General features: G+C 56.8%; 1 protein-coding gene across 1 annotated transcript; it reads left to right on the top strand.

Annotated features, from left to right (window-relative positions):
• Positions 1-7815: 7815 nt before the first annotated feature.
• LOC105695145 (opsin, blue-sensitive) lies at positions 7816-11902 on the top strand. The gene is made up of 8 exons (XM_012416467.1): positions 7816-8170; positions 8991-9182; positions 9373-9588; positions 10031-10161; positions 10839-11011; positions 11104-11261; positions 11356-11451; positions 11607-11902. Exons 1-8 carry the CDS (start codon positions 8106-8108, stop codon positions 11716-11718), a joined length of 1143 nt encoding a protein of 380 aa, XP_012271890.1. The 5' UTR covers positions 7816-8105; the 3' UTR covers positions 11719-11902.
• The last annotated feature ends 10054 nt before the right edge of the window (positions 11903-21956 follow it).

The following is a 21956-nucleotide window of genomic DNA, read 5'->3' as shown; positions in this document are numbered from 1 at the left end:
CATTGATTAACATCCTATTGTTAATTGTTTCCGTGGATGCGGACGTCCCGCACGCGGTGTGGAGGCGGCCTTACGCGCGAAGCCGGCATTTCTAATGGTTTATATATGGCGCGGCTGCGGAGCCGGGCGAACGCACTTTGGTGGGAGCAGTCTTTAATCAATTATGCAAAGCATTTGCGGACGACTGGGCGCAGGGGCTCCCTCCGGTGCGCCGGGTGGGTCGGTGGGTGCATCTCGCTCTCACCCACGACCTGCACAATCCGTGGCCGGCCCTCGAGCTCGCTTATTAAAAACTTCCATATTAACTCACTTCCGCCGTAGCCCCGGGTAGTCTTTGCCCCCTACCTGGCCCTCGATTCCGCGGTCCATTAGGGCGCGACGGGGGCCGGTGCCCTGGATGGGGTGCTGGTGCACCGTCCGGGGGCCTCCACCCCTAACGAGATGCTGTCGCATCCTTTGCCACACGCGGGGCCCGCAAAGGGTCGAGCACGAGGGGGATGCGAGGAGATCGGGGGAGCCTGGAAAATCCGGAAAATTGGGCAAATTCGAGGAAATCTCGCGGAAAGGGTGGACGCGCATCCGGGGGGCGGCGCGGCGCGGGGGCCTCCTCGGACCACAGGCCCGGAGGACTCCGGAACGCTTCGAAGCCCCATCGATGTCGCGATACGATATCGACGGGGGTTGCCCGTGGAGTTCCATCCTACGGGGGTGGGTCGATAGCCGGGAACTCGATTGCGCAGTTACTCCGGGAGAGAGTGCGGATTCCAGCCCGGTTATCGAGAGGTGGAGTGCGGACTCCCGTGCCCGGTGGGTGGTGGGTGGATTTTTCGGCAGCCGGAATCGGGACGACCCTCGGGAGAAGACCCACTCCGGAAGTTGCCGGTTAATCCCCGGGAATCCCTTCCGGAAGCCGTCCTTCGATTTATCTCCCCTCCCCGTTACCACCCACCCACCCACTCCCGCCCGCCGCCACGTGGCGCCCCCTGGTCACTTGCCACCTAACTTACCTACCTGGCGGACCGGCCCGAGCCGGGACCATCAGCGAAAGTTACGCGGACGTGACCGGGATGATAGCGCCCCCTCCCTAGGGACCCGGTGCCCAACTTTTGCCCGGGTATCATCCCGAAGGGATTTGCGACCCCCGCCGGCAGGGCTCGCGGGGAAATTATTAACGTCCTGGGGGAGTTCCCCCCAGTGAAATAATCCCACCCCGGAAGAGCCCTTGATTGCGATCCCGAGTCGCTCCCCGGGGGTTCGCGAGTTTTCCGGAGCCCTCCTAAGGATATCCCGAAGAACTCCCTGGAGGACACCTTGAAGTACCCCCTGAAGTACCGACTAAAAAATACCCTGAAAACCCCCCTGAAAAGGGGGGCGAAGCTTATAACCACGACAGGTGCAGAAATTCCGCATAACGACTCCTTGGCCATCGAGGCCTTGCAGGGGGCCCGGAAATAGGCGTCGATCGAAGACCCCCCCGTGCCCCACCCTCCCCCCACCTCATTAGTTTGAATTATTCGGATAATATTTTCACGTCCCGGCGAGAAATCAATGCGTCTGGCCGGCGGGAGCTGCATAATTCATGGCCCCCAAGAACGGATCGAAGATTAATAGGGTCGATCGGTCGCCGGCCGCTAATCGCGCACTTAGGGGGCACCCCTTTTCCCTCCCCTCTTGCAAGGAGTGCAAGGGGGGCGGAAATCGATCAGCCCCCCCCTGGGGAAGGTTCTCTTGACCAGAGAGTTGGTGCTGCGATTTATCTCTCTTTTTGGACTCTCTAAAGGCGATAGAGGTTCTGCGGGGGCATTGTGGGGGGGGGGCATTGGAAGCGAAGGGGGCCCAGCTTCCCCGGGCCCGCGCCGAAAGGGGCCGTGGGTGCCTCGGGAAATCGGAAAACTCCGAAAAATCCCGGCGCTAAGCCCCGCCGACGTGAAACCCGTCCTTTTTCGCCGGCGTTGCGGGAGCAACAGGTGCGCGAGCACGTAAGGCGGCCTGCCCAAGAAAATCCGGGGAAAATCCCCCGCCAGGTGACGGATACATACGTTGGGCCCCCGCCCCCGCCCCCCCAAAAAGGGGTCAGGAACCCAGGAGAAAAAAATCGCCCCCACACCTTACACCGAGAATCATTGCGACGCCCTGCGCCTCTTCAAAAAGGATAAGAAATATCCCTAGGGTCGTCAATGGTCCCTCGTTAAAAATCCCCCCCGCCCCCGCCCCCTCCCCCCGACGTCAGCAAGCTCCACGGAGGCGTTTCAAAAATCCCTAAGAGGAGAAAAGAGCGATGAGAAATAATGAAAACGAGAGAGAACGTGGGAAGTACCTCGGGCCCGCGGAGCCGGCAGTTTCGTTAACAAGCGACGGGGCGCGTCCAGGCGTCGCCCCCCGACGTCGACGTCGGCCCGTCGTCCCGACGACGACGTGTTCGCCCTCCAAACGAGATCCTCGAAGAATCCCTCAGCTTTAACCCGCTCGCGCGTAAAGAGGCATCGAGGCGGGCGAGAGAGATCGAGCTGCCGAGACGCCGAGGGGGTGGTCCACCCTCCCTCCCCCCGCCACCCACTGGGGCATCGCACCCCCGTTGCAAGCAGAGGGAGGAAGTACCGCCGGGCGAGAGCCAAGACGACGGAGTTCCGAGTTCCGTCGCAGGCGACGGATCGCCTTTATCGTAAAGAGGGTGGTTGGGAGGGGGTGNCCCTCACCCCATCCCCCCATCCCCCATCCAAGGTAACTCGGTTAGGCCCATGAATATTTCAGCCGGCGTCGCGGCGCCTCGCGTCCCGATTTCATAAGCGAGGCGGGCTCGCCTGGCGCGAATTTTTGGAAATTTCGCGATTCCGGGGGGGAGGGGAGCCCCCCTATCGTTATATCGCCCCCAAATTTGGGGGGAGGCGTCAGGGGTCTGAGTAATCGTATAAGGAATTTTAGAAAGGAGAGTTCTCCGTTTTAAGGGGCCCTTCGGTCTTTTCGCCACCACCACCCCCCCCCCGTCACCCCCTCTTGTCGATCACTCTCGTCAATCGCGCGGAAACGGAGGGAATGAGGAGGAGGAGGAGTGTGGGGGAGGCAGACCGGGAGGGTGAAAATTCGCGGGCTTGTTTATGGGGAAACTTGGGGAAATCGGAAAGTGCTCCTCCTCCTCCCCCCCCTCCCTCCCGCCCTCCACCTCCTCCTGGAGGGGGCTTGAAATATCGCCGTCAATTTGCCGAAATTACCGGCTCGCCGGTGCAAGTCGAGCTTTTCATTTTCTCCCCCCCCCCCCGATCCCAGGTTGGGGGGGAGGGTTGTTTCACGAAGTTCGACGGGTTATTTGTCCTTGGGAATTAGTGAAACTCCTCGCGGGCCGTTTGCGAGGTGGGGAGAAGAAAAAAAGGAAATGGAGGAGGTGGCGAAAGAAATAATTGATAACGCGCGTGGATTAACATTAATTTGGCGAGCGGGCGGGAATCTGCGAGTAGGGGTAGGGAGGGGTAGGTCGATATAACGAAGTAACACCGGATGAAATTACCCTTTTATTACGGTTAATTAATCTTGGCCTCGTCCGGCGCCCACTTCCNCGCCCCCGCCCCACGAGGGCTATTTTGATTAAATATCGATTTAGGAAGGCCCTTAATTTCTCATGGGCGGCTCGCGAGAGTCCCTCGGGCGGCGATTCCGTGCCGGAAGAACGGCGACTCACTTCTTCGGGGTTGCAGGGGGGGGGTGGGGGCGCAACCCCCCGTCGCTGTAAAAGGCCCCCCTTGATGACTCGCGCACTCTTTACCGCGGTAATGAAAAGTCTCCGGTGATTAGCGTCCTTCCGCGTAATTTGCGGGCGATTGGCGGCGGGGGGAGGGAGAGTCCCGCGGAATCGCGTCCGCGGTCCGCCGCGTCGCGGCGCCGTGTAGAAGGCGCGGCGTCGCATAATGCCCGGTATTAGGGGCACTTAGTCACTTTTGTGCCCGGTACGGCATTGTGACCGAGACAAAAGACGCCGAGATGCATCCCCGGGGGCGATCGAAATGTCCCCCGCGCCCCCGGCGCCGGGCGTCGCGGCGCGGGCAAAATTAAGCCGGCCCGCGGCCGGATAACGCGCGCGCGCGGATGAAACGCGCGGGCACACCGCTCCTCGCGCGCGGCTCATTGTTCCGCGCGCGCGGCTCGGCCCCTTTGTTGGCTTGTTTCGGCTTCGGATTTAAATTGGCCGCCGATGCGGCCGCCGCGACGCCTCGCGGATAAAAGCGCCCCCCGGAAGAGGGACGCATTGGTCCCCTCTTATGCGGAAATGAGAGGAAAAAGGAGCAAGACCGAGCGCGCGGCTGCCGAGCGTGAACTGCGGAATTAACGCGGCTAATGCGAAGGAAATCTCGAGGTTTCCGAATTTCGAGATAGAGAAATTTCTAAAATTCTGAAATTCTGAAATTCTCAAATTTAAAATTTCGAATTTGTACCAAATTCTCTGTATGAAGTATTAGGAATAATCCGCAGCCGCTGGTTTATTCTCGCCCGTCCATTGACCAGTATTTTCCGGGCGGGGGGGTGGGTGGGGCAAGGCGCCCCCGTCCCCCAGTCACACATGGGGGTTTCCGCCCCCGCCACCCACAGGGTCCTCCACCCAAGATCCGCGGAAAAGAGGACCTTTGTGTCAGGACGTCGAGAGGATATCCCCTTGGGGTGGCTGGGGGCTGGGGGGGGGGGCTGCTGCGCCTCCCGCGGATTATCCGGACCGACTCGTAATTGTAACGAGACCATAAAAGGCTTCCAGGATAAAGGACTAAGGGAAGGAAATTCCACCTTGGCGGGGTTACGAGGGGGTGGGCGGCCATCGGGGGATGAAACGACTTTTCACGTGCGTTTCCCGGAGATGCCCCGAGCACCGAAACTCCGTGTCTTTTGAGGCACAACCCCGGGATAAGAAGTGATACGGGGAAGAAAGGGTCGATTGTGTCCAAGATGTGGGGGTGAGGGGGTTGCCCCCCCCGCGGTTTGCGTCGCGCTCGACGTCAGAGGGTCTCCTTGGATCGGCAGGAGAAACTACGACGGGAAGCGAACCACATGACGGAATCATCCCTTATGACAAGGGGGTTGGGTGGAAAATACGATATTTCGGAAATTTCCGGAATTTCCATATTTTTCAGTATTTCCAGAAATTCCAGAATTCCCAGAGCTTGGTCAAATTGGGCGAGGTCGCGGAATCGAGGCCAGGTTAGTGCAAAGAGATCTCGCAAAGGGAAAGACGCGTGGCTCGATCGGTTCGTTTGGGGGGGTGGAGGTGGGGGGCTCGTCGGGGATGCTTTTGCAACCCCCGGGTCTTTCATCTCGGGCCCGCGAGCCGTCGAAAGGCAATTCCCGAAATTATGGAGATACTCCCCGGGAGACCGCGAGTGTTCTTCCTGTTCCCGGCCGCTTTACCAACCCCCGAGGTCTCCGAGGCTTTTGTCGATTCCCCCGTGGGGGGTGAAATGGGGCGGGGGCAGGAGGGGTTCGAAGCCGCGGCAAATGAGAGGGCCTGGATATCCGGAAAGAGCGCCCGGAAGGAAAAGGAGGCGCTGGGTGGGGAATGGATACCCCCCTCTGTAGGGTGGGGGTCCCCTCCACCCCCGGTGGGGCGCGTAACCCACTTCCCCCCAGGATGGCGGAAAAAATCGAAATTGAAACCGCGGACAGTGGGCGGGCCTTCGGAAAAAGTGGCATTTATTCCGGCCGAAACTATTCTGCGGTCGGAGTACATGTCCGGGGGGTGACTCGCCCCCCCCGGAGGGGATGGTCCGCTCGCGAGAGGTCGCGACGCGGATCCCGCATCCGGCTGGGTCTGAATGGCGCATAATTGCGGATTGGTATTGTGCGAGGAGCCCAAGGCCCCGTGCACTTGGCACCCCCCCAGTGTGGGGGGGGTCTCATTGACGATTATCCCCCATTCATCCGGCGTAACCCCCGGCGGGGGGCCGGGGCGGACCACCCCCGGCGACCTCGGCGACGCGGAAACGCGCGTTTCCAAGTTTTTCGCGTTCTCGTCCCCCTTTCATCCCCCGGTTCCATTAGCAATGGGAACAAAACGAGGGATAAAGGGTGGCTTCGCGGCCGGGGGTGGCCGGGAGGGGGACGGTGGGTGGGAGCCCCCTGAATGCCGACGCACCAATTATTGCCGAACGATGTTTACGAGACGAGAAAACCCGGGAAATGGAAATCCTCGTCCCTGGGGCTCGACCCCCTCAACTGCCGCATCCCCCCCGGAGGGGGTTGCCCCCGAGAACGCGGAGCCGGATACCCGCCGATATCCCCGGACATCCTGGGAACCGCGAGCGACGATCCCGAACCTGGGGGTGGAAAAAAAAGGATTTATCGCCCCGCGTCCCGAAGACGTTTTCAACTCTCCTCCCCCCCCCCCCCGCAACGGGGGTGAAAAGCACGACCCCGGGGATTGGTGAATCGAGATTCGGTCGAGGGTGGCGAGCGGGGGAGGGGGCGAGTCGGTCTCGCCCTTAGGAGCCGTGGCTCGACTTTTCCACCCTGGGGGGGGGACTACCCCCCGGCACAAAGGGATGCAGATGAGAAGCGCGAGCGAGGCGCGGATTACCGCTAATTGGTGGGACCAATACAGCGACGCCGCCACCGCGACGCCGGGGTGACACCTTTTTTTCAAGTCAACAGCCATCGGGATTATTTAAATGGCGTCGTTTGAATACGCCGCGGGGGCGGCAAATGTATTCAACCCCCGACCTGGTCTTGAGGGAGGACCGGGAATTAATCGAACTCGAAGGCCCCGGGAGGAAGTCGAGCGCCTCCACCCTCGAAGCGAGAAGAGCTGCGTTTTCTTCCGGGGGTGGCCGGGGGGGGATTCCCCCCGAACTTTGACTCGCCTCTCGAGGTCCTAGTTAAAGGATTCGAGGAATTCCCGGAATTCCACCGTCCACTTTTTCCTTTCCAGGAATCGAATTCTTGCGGAAACTGGGACCATGGGAAGTGGGGCACCGACGGGGGGCTGGGGGTGGGGGGCGCGAATAATCCTTCAGGGGCGAAATGGCTGGGGCTAATCGGGGGTGGCAGCCCATTGCGCGTCAGTCATATATTTTTTTTCTCCCCTGCTGTTTCACCCCCCAGATTTTTCACCAGCCGGTGCTCCGCCCGGGTGGACAATGCCGGCCGCCAGGGGGTGCGAAACTTGTACCCCCGCGCCCCATCGCCCTCCCGCCTCCTCCCCCCGCGCAAACAAAGCTCGTAAATATCCGGAAATAGTGAAAAATGCTTTTGCTTTTCTCCCGGCGCAGATGTAAACGCGGCCGCGAGTCGCCGCGACCCCTCGCGAAAATCCGCCCCCGCTGAACCCACCTCCCCTCCCCCCCAGGAGAGGCTTAGGGTGGCAACAGCGGACGTGGCAGACCCGCTCGTAAATCAAAGCCCCACTCGCCGCCACGACCACCGTTTTATGACGCGGTCCAATGCGCCCCCGGTGCTTGCGGCCGGACAAGGGGCGAAAGGGGTGAACCGCCCCCGGGGTCGGAGGATTTCTTCGGCTCTTCCAGACCTTCCGTCCGGACTAACCTCTGGGAGCCCTTCTATTCGCGGAATGTTTCCGGGGATCTGCGACCATCCCTGAAGACCTCCCTTTAAATTGGGGTGGCGGGGGCAGGGGGTAGGGGGCGACGCGTCATCCCCCGTGAGATCGCGTGACGGGCTGGCCTCAGCCGCAGCTGAGGTTTCCTTTCCATTTGCAAATCGAATTAACCGCTCAGGAGGCACGCGATTCGGTTTTCGCCTTTTATACCCCCGTCCCCCCCGTGGCCTTGCACCCTCGTATAAAAACCACCCCCGGGTGATAAACGGCCAAGTGAGTTGCGAGCCGTCAACCTCCCCGTCCTCGCGGCGCGTCTCACTTCGCTCACGCCCGGAAGATAGGAAAAGCAGGAAAAGTAACCAAAAAAAAAGAAGAAACAGAAATAAGTTCACCCCCCCGCCGAACCACCCCCAGTGTTCCTCCCCCTACGGCGAGCCGAGAAGAATCCACCCCCTGCGTCCGTCAGAAGGAGACAGGCCGAATTGCTGGCGGGAAGGGAACCAGGAAACCGAAGATAACTACCCTATCAGCACCCACCCCCTGACTGACTGTCTATGAGGAAAGGGGTTGCGGAGGGATGCTGTACAACGAGAGCTCCGTCTTCGGCCCCCTGGCCTACGTCGGCGCCATTCCGGATGTAGGGTAGGTGTCCTTACCGCGGTTCCGCGGATTTTTCCGGAAAACTCCACCCACCCCCCTTGGCCCCCTCGCGCGGAAAATTGCGAGATCGACTAGCCGGAAAATCATCCGTCGCGACCGTCGTGCCGCGTCCTCCTCCTTGTCCGCGCCTTCATCCCCCGGCGCGTCCACTCTCGGCCACCCCCTCGATTATTAACAGAAGCTGCGGCTTCCGGGCCGACTTTTCCGCGATTACGGGGCCGACGCAATCGGCCGGGAATTCGTAAGCGGATCCATTTGGGAGCGCGGCTTTGCCGGCGAGTCCACCCCCCGGGGCTGGGGCCCAGGGGATAATGCCGACGGTACTGCTTGGATTTATTTTGCACCCCCCGACCACCCCCCTCCCTCCTGCGAAACTTTCCGCTTAACGCGACTCCGCGTTACCGACAATGAGATTTTCCGGAATACGCCGGGAAACGAGGCGACGCTTTTCCGAAGGGGTTGCGCCCCGGTCGCGTCGACGCGACGCCCTGAAGGGGGACTTCTAAATTTGAAAAAAAAGCCCTGCATAGAGATCGACTTTTTCCACGACCTCTTGCCCCATGTTGTGCCTCTTCCACGTTGACTTACATTCTGAAGGGGTGGATAATCGGATGGGAATTTATTTACAACCCTGTAGGTAGGGGATGAAAAGTACTGATGTCGGCGCAGCCAGTGTGACAGGGTTTAAGGCGACGCGAGGAAAATGAAAAATAATAAATGATAATTAATGCATGTACGAGGGGAGAGGTAGGAATGTGGGATTTTTTTCTCGGGGTGTCTTGACCCGGGTTCTGACCCCCAGGCACGTCGAGCAGATGCAGGAACGTCTCCTGGGGTGGAACGTGCCCCCGGAGCACTTGGAACTGGTCCACCCCCACTGGAGGGGGTTCCTGGCACCCGGCAAGTACTGGCACATCGGCCTCGCCCTGATATACTTCATGCTGCTGGTGCTCTCCTTCGTGGGGAACGGATGCGTCGTGTGGATATTCACCACGTGAGTATCCAGGACCCTCCACCCCCGCCTAGCAGGTGAGGCCAGGACCTGCCACCCCAGGACACCTAGGTCCCTTCTCGTTAATCGGGTCCCCATTGTCCCAGGGTGTTAAGTCTCCTCGCCCGACCTGGTTTACGACCCTCCACCTCCTGCAGCTGGGGATCCTTGAAGAGCCTGCTCCTTGCTCCAGGTCGCGCTCCCTCCGCACCCCGTCCAACATCTTCGTCGTCAACCTGGCGCTCTTCGACCTGCTGATGGCCCTAGAGATGCCGATGTTAATCGTCAACAGCTTCCTGGAACGGATGATGTTCTGGGAGGTGGGCTGCGACGTGTACGCCATCCTGGGCAGCATCTCCGGGATCGGCTCAGCCATCAACAACGCCGCCATAGCGTTCGACCGATACAAGTAAGGGAGGCGTCTTTTGTTCTCCACAAATAGGGACGAGGTATGATTAGGGAGACCACGTGCTGATGACACGTGGTCGGTATCACCAATCCCACTGGTAGTCGCATCTTGTCAGGACATCATCGCGGACGCAGCAACTATTGGCAAGGTTATGTCCACCACTCGATGCGATCAGCCTCGCTTCTGTCATCCATATCAACGATATGGTCTTATCACAAGTGCCACCAGGTCATTTTTGCCACCAGTTGGATTGGTGATACCGACCACGTGTCATCAGCACGTGGTCGGTGGCTTGGCAAGGTTACGTCCACCACTCGATGCGATCAGCCTCGCTTCTGTCATCCATATCAACGATATGGTCTTATCACAAGTGCCACCAGGTCATTTTTTGCCTGGTCCCTTCTAATCAGGACCTCACGCAGACTTTTTCCCGTTCTTCCAGGACGATATCCTGCCCCATCGATGGGAGGCTGAACGGCAAGCAGGCGGGAATCATCGTGGCGTTCACCTGGTTCTGGGCACTGCCGTTCTCCGTGTTGCCCATCACCAAGGTGTGGGGCAGGTACACGACAGGTGCGCCCTGAAGACCCGGAGTCCTCGAAACGGCCCCCGGGAAAGACGGATCGCCGCCCCCGAAACCGGGGGTGGAAATTTATCGCCGGAGAAACACCCTGGCAGGTTTATATCTGCCCCCGGTTGCGCCCCGTTGAAGTTCGCGAAAACATCCCCCGATGATGCATCGCTCCTCCGTGGGGGCATCGCGGGATTAGACACCCCCTTCCCCCCGAATGGCTATCTGGGTCGGGGTGAAATATCCGACTGATTACCAAATCCCTGGAAAAATGATAAGGGATGCATCTTTATCGGGTCCGGCTGGTGCATCTTCTCCGGGTCGTCCCTGAAGGGACTTCACCGAGGAGAAAAATCCAATTGGCATACTTTCCACGGAATTTTTCCTAATTCCAGGAATTATTTCGCCTGGATGGTATCCTGACGATTCCAGTGTCATTCGTGGAGGATAAAAATCATTGTCTTGGAAAGATTTCTCTGGATCGATGAATTTTTTTTCTTCTCGGTGTAGGTCCTTATTAAGGCTGATAAAGGGAGGAGGCGAAAGAAATAGGGGGAGGGTAAACAACGGTATCGCGTTTATCAAAGGGGTATCCATTATCCAATTACTATGTAAGGAGTGACCGATCCCGAGGGTCCTGGAGTTCTTTTGGGGAGTTTCTTTGGTCTGGATCTTGCAGAGGGCTTCCTGACGACCTGCAGCTTCGACTATCTTACGGAGGACCAGGACACGAAGGTCTTCACCGGGTGCATCTTCGTCTGGGCATACGCCATCCCGATGTGCCTCATCGTCTACTTCTACTCCCAGCTGATCAAGTCCGTTCGGCGACACGAGAAGATGCTTCGTGAACAGGTGGATTTCGGAAATAGATCTAGGTCCTCAGGGTAAAGCCGAACACACCGGACCAAGGAGGTAGATCCTAAACCGGGTTATCCCATCCCCAGGCCAAGAAGATGAACATGAAGTCGCTGGTCTCCAACCAGGACAAGGACCGCGGAGTGGAGATGAGGATCGCGAAAGTGGCCTTCACGATCTTCTTCCTCTTCGTCTGTTCCTGGACCCCGTACGCGGTGGTGGCCATGATGGGAGCTTACGGGAACAGGTAAGTAAAAATCCCCCCCAGGATAACGGGGAGCCCCTAGGACCTCCATAATCGATAAGCTCTAATCACTGCCGGATGCGATCGGGTTCCCCAGGGAGAGCCTGACGCCGTTCACGACGATGATCCCGGCCCTGTTTGCCAAAGTCGTGTCCTGCATCGATCCCTGGGTCTACGCCATCAACCATCCAAGGTAACGAGCCAAAATTCGGCCCCAAAGGGAGTTTACCCGGAGTCTCACCTGTGGGCTCCAGATCCGGAACGAGAGCCCGGAGCGACTGGCCAAATCCCGGCTCGGCGGTTCCTCCCCGTATTCTCCGGGTTAATTAAAATTAATCAACCCTCCAGGTACAGGATAGAGCTGCAGAAGAGGTGCCAGTGGATGGGGATCCGCGAGCCGGAGCTGCCCCACGAGACCGTGTCGACCACGACGGAGAAGATAAAGACCGACGAAGCCTAAGCTGGACCTTGATCTCGATATATCTGGACCACGGGAGGCTGCATCGCTGCACCACCACCAGCGGTGCATCCAGGAATTCCCAACGAATGACAGGCCAGCTCCTGGGGGATCGGGCTCGCGATTGGTCGAGCTCGATCGACTGTCCCGGGGGTACGTTCTTCTGTAAATCGAATTAAAGCCGAATCTGAGCATCTCCATCTATCTGCCTAATCTCTCCTAGGACTCGGCAGCGCCGTTTCTCCGTCTTTGTGTCCCTTGTTAGGACCTGGGGATGCGAATTAGAGCCGGGAAATTGGCGGAACTTCCCCGCGGTCCAACTTAGAATTCCCTTTAGGGTGGCCGGGGATCTTACAATTAGAACTTCGAGAACCGGACCGAGTCTCGCGTGAGATATGGGGGGGTGGAAGTCTATGGTGGAGGGACCTGGGGGTGGAAGAACTCGTTCCCGCGTATATCGCATCCCAGTCCTGACCTACCCTAGGAATTAAATTATTAGTACCCATTAAACATTGCCAAGAAGTCAACTACAGAAATTCCTGAAACACTCCCTATCCACCCCCCTTAAAGAAATACTAATCCGGTATGAAAGATAGATAGGAAAACTGATAAAGGAGGTAAAAGTTGGTGGTAACCTACCTCCCTCCCCAGGAGGGATGTTACCATCCGCTGGAGGGTGGAAATAAAGGGGAGGATCTATTGTCGGCAAGCAGGATCCCTCCACCACCCCCTGTCGCTCCTCACTTCCGGTTACCGACGGACGGATAACTCTGAATAAATTAAAACCCATCCCGAAATTAGCGTAAGCGCAACTCCGAGTGTAATTAAAATGCCCAGACAATGAAATTCTTTGGGGAAAATTTTTGCACCCTGGTTAGGGGTGGGTTTCGAAGATGGCGCTGCTTAGGGGTGGAATCTCCATCTGGCGGCGACTCTGGGAAGCTCTTCGGAGCCCTCTTGATATCGTCCCTCTTGCGGAAGTACATTTACGTTTATTCTCCCAGCGGGTGGGTGGAGGGTGGGGGTGGCAGGGTTAGGGGATGATTTCTGGCAGCGAGCTTTAAAGCCTCGGAGCTTGGCGACGAGCCTGCAGGGCAGAAAACTTGCAAGGCTCACGAGGGGGCGGCTCGCCTTGTCTGATCTGAAAATCAACCCCCTCGTGCGAGATGGGGGTTGCTTTTACGAGCGAGCACTCGTAAACTCGTCCGACCTACCACGATAGCGGGCACGTACTCACCTGAATAGGTAGTGGGTACGAACCCTCTATATACGAAATATATACGTACAAATGTATACAAAGACATGTACATACAAATATACACACAACATACAAACGGGCCTACGAGGGCTCGTATGATATCGCGACGCGCGACCGGAGTGCCGCAAGAAAAGCACCCCTTGGCACCCCCAAAGTGGGTGGGGTCGGGAGGGGGGTTGATGTATGAAAATCTGGAAAACCAAAGAATTCAACCCCCAAAGTGAAGATCCTCGGAAAAAGCGCCGATCTCACCGGTTTGTTTATTCAAATCGAGCCCCTAATTTTATTTAATTTAATTCAGGGTGCAACCCTTGAGGAGGAGGGGAGGTTGGAGGGTGCGTTTCGTCTTTCCTCCCCCCTCGTTTTCCGCGGGATAAACATCCTCCTTATTCTGATCCCCGACCGGGTGGAAACCCACCCCCTGGAGGTTGTTTTGTTTCTCCCGGGCTGGGAGGGGGAATCACCCCCCCGGGGATTTTTTCTAAGGGCGGGTCGATCCTGGAGGAGCGCTCTCCCTGGGACCCGGGAAAAATAGGTCCTCCAGGGGCGGGGCGTAAATCCAACCCCCCCCTGGTGAAGGTGAAGGTGAAGGTGGAGGGCGCGGAGGTGATGCGCCGAGGGGACTTAATCTCGGGGGTGCGAGACCGAGCTTTGTCTCTCGGGGGCGGCAGGCACGCCGGGGGTGCACTTTTAACGAGAGTCACTTTACTACCCTTGTTATCGAGAAATTGAGGGGTTCTCGTCATGCTCTCGTTACCTTAAACGCGAGCCCGGCCACGGTTATGCGACGCCCGCCCTCGGAAGAAACCACCCCTACCCTGGCGTTTCGCCTCCCCAAACTACCCCCGGTTGGAGCCGCAGAAAAAAGCATCGGGAAAACGGAAAAGAAATACAATGGGAAGCTTTTAAATTTTCAGGAATTAAACGGCGTTAATTAAACCATTTTTGTGTGCAAGGTCAGTAAAAGAGGAGCAGGTACCCTTTGGCAGAAACCACCCCTTCCCTGGTATTTCCCAACCGTCAAACCACCCCAGTTCGGAGCCACGGAAAAAACCATCCCAAAAACGAAAAGGAAATACAGTGGAAAGCTTTTGAAATTCCAGGAATTAAACAGCGTTAATTAAACGATTTGAGGGAGCGAACTCGGCGATAAAGGGGTAGCTACCCCTGGCCAACGACTTAATCGTTCCCGATTGGACGCGCCGATCGACTAATCGCCCCCGCGATCACCCCTAATAGGCGACCAATCGTCGTGCAGGATTCACCCCCCAACCCCCCCGTGAAATTGGCGGAGCTGACTGATCACCCTCGCAAACAATTTCGGGGTTGATTCAAGCGATACCCTGATTTTCCTGTTTTTGAAAATATTCCTACCGGTGGCGGAAAGAAAAGAAAAGAAAAGAAAAAAAAAATCTAAGCCGCAGTCGAGACTCGAGACCTCCAAATTTGTGGAGATCCAGAGGGACGTAGCAAGGGATTCCTCGGCATTTCTGTCAATTCGAAATTTGGCCGGAATTTCGGGGGTGAGTGGGCCCATTTCGAGCTCAGCTCCGTGCTCGAGGTGGAGGGAGGAGCTGCGGAAACGTAATTGTTTCCATCGTGCGAGCCTCCTAACCTATCGGGGAAGACAACGCGATTACACGCGGGGGGGTGGCCGGGAAAGTGTTGTCCACTTCTGGAGCAGAATGGCCATAAGCGGGCATGGGGTGAGTGGGCAAAACATTCCCAGGCGGGCCGGTTAATATGCAGTTAGTATGTCATTTGTTTCTCGCTGCCGGGGGAGGGTTTATCATAATCTCTGACGTCACGGCCCGCGCGAATCCCCATCCGGCCGGATATCCGTGGCGGGAAATCCGCGGGAAACGCGGAAGACGCGGAAAACGCGGCCCCAGGGAGTCGGAAGTGGCACCCCCCCAGGGGGGTGGTATTCGGCCAATCGGAGCACGGCGATCGGTGGCAGAAATTTCTCCCCACCCTTCCGAGGAACCTCTTTCGCCTTAGGAAAAGGTTTTTCCAGGGTTTTCTAAATTTATTCCAACCCCCTCCGAGGGGGTGGGATGGGGTGGAACCATTTACGGTCTCTAGGGTGAATCGGCAGCTCTTGGGAGAGACTCGCCCGTGTAATCCGACTTAAGAGGACATCCCTCTTCATATCCGGCCATCCGTCCACCCCCCTCACCCCCCCTCACCCCTTTCAACGCCGCCTTCGGGGCGTCGCGACGTCAAAGAAGTCGGATATCCTCAATTAAATTCCTCCTCAGCGAGACGTCCCTCCCAGCAACCCTTCCGCAGGGGTGCGTCTCGACTCACCCCTTTTCTCTCGAGAGAATTCCCTCCGAAATTCTGGATTTTCCTCCAAAAATCAGGGATTCACTCGCACATCCCTCGGGGGACGGGATGCACTCGTGCCCCCCGGCGGCTAGCCAACCCCTTTTGCACCCCTTTGTCCGGCATCGCCGACAATCAAAGTCGGCCACCCCCGAGTCCGGGAGCCCGATTAGCTATCCCGGAACTTCAAAGACCTCTTCCTCCGAGAGGGTGGGTGAGGACCGGCTCCAGGAGGGCTGAATTAAAATTCACCCCTCGGATATTGGGGCTCGAAAAATCCAGAGACCTTCCCTTGGCCGGGTTTGCGACCGGCCAAGACGCACCCCATTTCCGGGACGTCCCCGGATGTCCCGACCTGGTTATGGATGTTCGAAATTCAATTACGCGAGATTTACGGCGTCTCGCGGCCATATTTATCGGGCCACCCCCTCCGAGGGGCGGAAATGCGCGATATTAAACAGGACCCTCCGCACGTAAGGGTGGCTTTTCCCCCAAAACCGTGACCATCGACACCTCGACTTTGACTTCGATTTTTCGGCTCCCATGGAAAAGCAACCCCTTCTATGGGTCACAGGAATCCTGCGGGGTGGGCTTCACCCCTATTTTCTCACGGGGGGAGGTTCGGCACGGCGATGAAATCGCGACCGATCGGATACACCTGTCAGATTCAATTGTCAAATGGAATTACATATTTGGCGCGGCGGAATAATCGAGTGCGCCGGACCATTTGACCGGGGTGAATTATGCAGGGGTGGGGGGTAGTCCTGGGGTCGCGGGTCTCGGAGGCTCAGTCGCGCTCCGCCCGCCGAAGAGGACGGACCCCCCAGGAGGAACTCCACCCCCGCGCATGGATATTTAAAAATACATAGCCACATTCTGATGAATCTACCCTGTTAAAAGTATTAAAAAACACTCACGCACTTCCGGTACACAAGGTCGCAGTAGAATTATACACTGAATGGTCTAAAATTCATTATTACAAGTTTCTGAATAAACTTATAAAAGTAAACGTAAGTTTATTCTACGTATATTGTAGACTTAGTATACCATGCCTGAATTAAAATTTCGATAGAAATATTATAAACTTATTGTAGGAAATTTTTCTTAACAGCCTGGACAAAGACAATACCACCCAGGATCCCAGGAATGGGAGAATCCTCGATCCCATCCACGATTAGCGGCTCGCGTGTCCGAGACGCGTCCTGGGGGAGTCCCCCCACGGCGTCCGCACCTCTGGGGCACGTTCCCCCCAACTGGGGCGATCCCTAATAATTGTAAGCCCCTCGACGAGGCAAGTTTCGTCGGGGCCAAGTTCTCGGCGTTTACCGGCCCTCGTCGGGGCTTAAGTTTCGAGAGTGCTCGCAAAATGGCCGCGCTTTAACGGCCCCCAAGAGGGGTTCATACCTCGGGTTTCTCGGCTTAAGGGGATGCACCTGCATAGGATGCACCTGTACAGGTGCGCCCGGAGGAGAGCCCGCGAGCGGAAGCGCGCCTCGCAGGATCCTGGCAGTCTCGGAAAAATCCCTAGGGACCCAAGGAGCACCCTAGGGAAGCACTTCCGTCGAAAGTGCATCCTACCAACAGAATTGCATCCACATTATTCACATAACGAGGCCCTTTAATCAATACACTTTTTTATTTTCCCCCAAAATACATCGGGACAAATTTTTTAGAAAATCGAAATTTCGCGCGTGTCAAGACCTCCCCTACACCCTCCGCAGTTGTATCGTGAAGTGTCAATCGATTCGGCACACCCTGTTAAGAGATAAGTGTCATAAATGAGACCTTAACGCCACCTTAAGGGGGGCAAGTTTCTTAACTAACTAGGAACTAGATTACCAGATAGTCCCTCGACTCGATTAGCGCTCGTAATTTCTAATCCGAGTTTTGCAAAACCGGGAAATTCAAGGGGGGTGAAATTTTCCCGCAAGGGTTAGGCCAGTCGTCGGAAGGGGGGGGCGACGCATAATGTCGAGTCCTGAGGCGACAGGGGGCGGCCTAATCGTCCTTCCGGCGAGCCAGGCAAACGAGGCGAAACTCGATAATGGCTCGGATCGATCCTCGCAGGGCTCGCCGTCAATTTCTGACCAATCCGGTTACAATGTCGCGGGTCCTTAACTTCAAACGCCGGGGGCATTTGCGAGGGTTGCTACGCTACGGGGGGGGTTGAAATCCCCACGTGTTCCCAAGGGGGGTGCAGAAATCGGAAGCGCTCGGAAGAGCCACCCCGTCCCTCAGTTCACGAATGAAGCCTGACCTCCAAAAGAAAAGGGGAACTGAAATTAGAAAAACAGGGGGTAAAGGGGGGGGATGGGGGGAATCCGAAACCACGAGGGTGGAGGCGCCGATTGGGGCGCCCGGATTAATACATATTACATGGCTCCCCTCTCGAGACAAAAGTCGACCGCCGGGGGGCGGTTAAACAAAAGACGCCCCCTTGCCCCCNCACCCCATTCCCCAGCGCGACTGGAGCGCCCTCGAGAGGGAGCGCAACCTTTTACCGGGCCGTTCTTTCGAGTGCACTTCGCCGCGTATTTTGCGCGTTTTTAGCGCTGTTGCCCGCAACTTTTTCCCCCCCTCTTGCCCCCTTTGATCCCCGAGGGATGCGCCCTCCACCCCCGGGCCTAGATCCGGGGTCGACAACCCCCACCCACCCCTCCCAATTCGCGATCGTAAGGGGTTGGAATCGATCCCGGCTTTTGTAACGCGACGTTAAACGAGCCAACCAAGCCGTAATATCGGGGGTGGAGAAAAAAGGGGGCGGGATGGGGGGGGTAAGGATAAATGCGAATGTCGCAACAAGGCACCGCGGGATAATGGCCCGCTGGGAAAGTACTGTCGGGCCCCCCCGTGCGCCGTTTTTCTCGGGGGCGTTTTTCAATTACGCCCTTACCCTGTCCCCCACCCCCGCCCACCCTCCCCCCATCTCCTGGAGAAAGGGGTTACTTACGAGCGGGACGTCGCGGGACGCACCTCCGATCGCGAGGGAATCCCCCCCTGGATTTGTGGAGGGGCTCTTTCCCCCCTTTCCTGGTTTTTCCACCACCCCCCCTTTTTTTACTTCTCTTTCTCCACCCCCTCGCGAGGCTCCTTTTGTCCCCTTACCTCTCTGGGGTTCTGCTTTGTTGCCCGGCTTTTCCTGCTCCTCCCCCACGGAGGACCTGGGGGCGATCGCCCCCGCGTTTTGAAATTCTCCGGAATCGATGCGGAGAGGGCCCATTATTCTTCGATCGGCGTTTTGGGGCGGTTTTCTTTCAATTTTGGTACCGTTGCTTGGGGTACTGTTTTTTCTTTTTTTTTTTTTTTTGCGGAAAAAGGAATACGGTGCTGCGGCGATCGCGATCCTGTGTACACGCGGGGGTGGGTGCGGAGGTCGTGCGTCCGTAATCCGTTTGTAACGCAGTCGATGGTTACGCCCGCGGGGTGGGGGTGGGGGCCGCGGGGTGAAAAGCTACCCCTTTTAATAGCCCCGCTTCCGGATCGCTTTTAATTCGCGAGAGCTCCCCGTCGAATCGGCCCGCGAAATCCGGAACAACCGTTCCGGATTCCCGCGAGATCGATCACTTCCGCGATGGCCGCGGGCGGCCATTTTGCGGAGGGTTCGACGCGGATTTTCGAACGCGGCAGAGCGAAAGCTGCCTCCCTTTTTTTTTTTTCTCTTTTTCTCTTTTTCGGAGTTTTTTGGGCACTCGCACGGGAGAGGGAAAGAGGAGTCGAGAGCAAAGGATGCACCTGACCCTGATAAATCCTGTGAGATAATTCCTGGGGACTCCTTGGAGTCTCATTCGAATGATTTTTCTTGTATATCTGGGATTTTGATCCTTTTGATCCTTATTTTTATGTATGATCCTTTCACGATGAGTCCTTTCGTGTATTATCCTTTCATGATGACTCCTTTCATGTATGATCCTTTCATGATGACTCCTTTCATGCATGATCCTTTCATGATGACTCCTTTCATAATCCGTATGAGATGATCCTTTGACTCTTGAACTTGAGAATAAGGTATTTCTTCGGAGTAGATGCGTTAGTTTTTTTTTTTCGTCCTTCTTTTCATGTATGAGCCTTTCATGATGACTCCTTTCATGTATGATCCTTTCATGATGACTCCGTTCATAATCCGTATGAGATGATCCTTTGACTCTTGAACTTGAAAATAAGGTATTTTTTCGGAGTAGATGCGTTAGTTTCTTTTTCATCCTTCTTTTCATATATGATCCTTTCATGATGACTCCTTTCATGATCGGTATGAGATGATCCTTTCACTCTCGAACTTGAGGAGGTATTTCCAGGTGATATGAAAATGCCCGCTTTCGGGAAATCGGGGCGAAACCGATTTGGCGGGTCTTGGGGGTCCCGCGGGAGCGCCTCGGGCCTCGAATTCGGGCGGAAATTCGCGGGCGCGTTTCCGCGCGGCGTTTCCGCCCGGCGTTTCTCGCCGGGCGGCTTTGAAGTATCGCGAATTGGTTCCCGCTCGGTCGCCCTCCGACCTTCATTGAAAGCACGTCAGCCGCAGGCCGCCGTTTCCGACCTAAACGCCGGGAAACCGGGGAAATCGTTTCGCCGCGGAGTTTCCGCCCTCCACCTGTCCGGCGGTCCCGCGCGGAACGGCCGGCCGGGCGGAATTCCCCCGAAAATCGTGGGATGGAAAAAGAGAAAAAAGATCAAGAGGAGAGGAAAAAAGAAGACCCCAGGAAAAATAATCCCGCCAACCCCCCCGGGTCCTTCGGCAGCCATCTTCCTTTTCCTCCTTTTTCCCTCGATCCCGTACCGGGACCCCTCCGAGCCTCCAGGGGGCGGAAAAAAATGGGGGGGGGGGCAGCGGTAACTTCGAAAAAAATCCCTCGGCCTCTGGGAGAGAGGAGAATGCCGAAGAAATTCTCCGCAGGAGAATTCTTCAACTACCGAGCCCCCCCCCACCAAATGCCAGGAGTTCCTGGGGGGAGGAAAGCAAAGGAGGGGGGTAGACTCGGGGGGCCAACCAAAGGAAAGTATTTCGAAGAGTTCCCCCGTAACTACTACCCCCTGGCAAGCTCGTACCCTCTTCCTACAAATTAACCCCCGTCCCTGAAATTCTCCCATCCCGGGGTTGAAATTAACCCCCGGTAGCGAAACATGAATATAAAATTACCCCCGTTAAATTAATTCATGTGCCTGACATTTAAATAATTATTGTAATCCGATAGAGGCACGAAAGAAATATGAAAATAGACGGTAGTCCGATTAGCGTCGATTATCTGCCGCGTCTCTTATCTCATGACATATTCCACCGGCAGAGTTGATAGGGCTTTGGAAGGGAATATAAATGTCCGAAAATTTGTAAATTCCGATTTCGGGTAAAAGGGTAAGGCGCGGGAAAGGGGGTAGGAAAATGGTTCGGGCGGCTTGCAGTTTCCGCGTTCACCGGCCGGGAGGGGGTGGTTTCTTCCGGGGGTGATTCCCCCCGTTTGGGGAGAAACGAGCATGCGCGGTAAGGGGCAACGAACGGGGGTTGTTTCAGTCGAACCCCGGCGCCAGCAGGGGTAGTTCGCGTTTCAACCCCTCGCCCGGCAACGTGGCTCGAGCTCGCGCCCCGGCTCTCCAGCTCTTCCGCTCCTGCCGTGCGAGTGCGACAGAGAGGGCGCGCCCACCGGCCGCGCGAGTGCGAGAGAGACGCCGCCAGTCCTTGTCGAAAAACTCGCTCCAAAGGGAGAGCCCGCGAGTTCGGAGTTACCAGGGCGCTCGTAGGCCCCCGGGACCCCCGTGTCGGAATATCCGGGATTAAGTGCCGGACACCAGGAAGCCTCCCGTGGTGATTAAACCCGGGGAAGGGAGAAAAGGATGCAGGGGATCCCGTAATTCCCGGACAGAGCCGAGTCCCCGAGGGAGCACGAGGTACACCCGGGCACTCCTTTCGCGCTATCTCGCGGCGGTTCTCCTCTTCTTAATGCCTCGATCATCCGCAGATTAATAATTATTACCCCGAGGCCCGATTATACCTGCCTGGCAATTGGCTAATTAATTATGCACGCGCATGGGGATGCGTAATTCATGGGGCCGCGGGACGCACCCCGTAATCTCGGTACGATTCCTGGATTCGGATAGAATTTTTCCACTTTTTTTACGGCTTTCTCTTCGTTATCACTTCCTTCTTTTCTTTCTTTTTTTTTCTTTTTTTTTTCCCCACCTTTCCGTGCCTCCACGTCGACACTTCCCTTTCGCAACCCCCCCACACTGATGACTGGGCCGCTGATAATGGTTATTGCAGTGTCGCGGTATATCACGCCGGGGTGAGTTATCACTCGGCCTGATACGCGCGCGGTCTGCTCTCGCAATTACAAGAATGCGTTACGGTGCCTATAAACGGCTAATCTCTTGGGGGATAAAATCCGAGGGAAATGGGGGAGAGTACTGCGGAAAATATGGGAAAAAATCGAATCGGACTTTAAAGCGACCCCTTTCCCCCTAAGCCCTCCCCTTTTCCACCCTCTTCTACGACGCCGAAGTTGTAACAACTTGCCGAAGTCATTAGGGCCGGCCGGGGAATTCCTAGGGAATTCTAGGGAGTTCCCTCGCTTCGAGGCGTTCCATTATGGCAACTATTTCCCCCCACGGCTTCGGGGCAATTCTACGGAACTGCCGGGCAGGAAGTCGCGGGGGGGAAAGCGTTTGGAAA

The sequence above is a fragment of the Orussus abietinus genome, unplaced genomic scaffold (assembly GCF_000612105.2).
Source record: "Orussus abietinus isolate OABI.00-Male unplaced genomic scaffold, Oabi_2.0 scaffold35, whole genome shotgun sequence".
NCBI classification, from domain to species: domain Eukaryota; kingdom Metazoa; phylum Arthropoda; class Insecta; order Hymenoptera; family Orussidae; genus Orussus; species Orussus abietinus.
Note: the sequence above shows the minus strand (reverse complement) of the source record. Positions and strands in the feature narration are given on the sequence as shown.

Excerpts from the sequence above, each read along its gene's own strand:
- LOC105695145 (XM_012416467.1), top strand. The coding sequence starts at position 8,106 with ATGCTGTACAACGAGAGCTCCGTCTTCGGCCCCCTGGCCTACGTCGGC. Across the intron at positions 8,171-8,990 it reads GGCGCCATTCCGGATGTAGG|GCACGTCGAGCAGATGCAGG; the intron begins GTAGGTGTCCTT and ends TCTGACCCCCAG. Across the intron at positions 11,262-11,355 it reads ATGGGAGCTTACGGGAACAG|GGAGAGCCTGACGCCGTTCA; the intron begins GTAAGTAAAAAT and ends CGGGTTCCCCAG.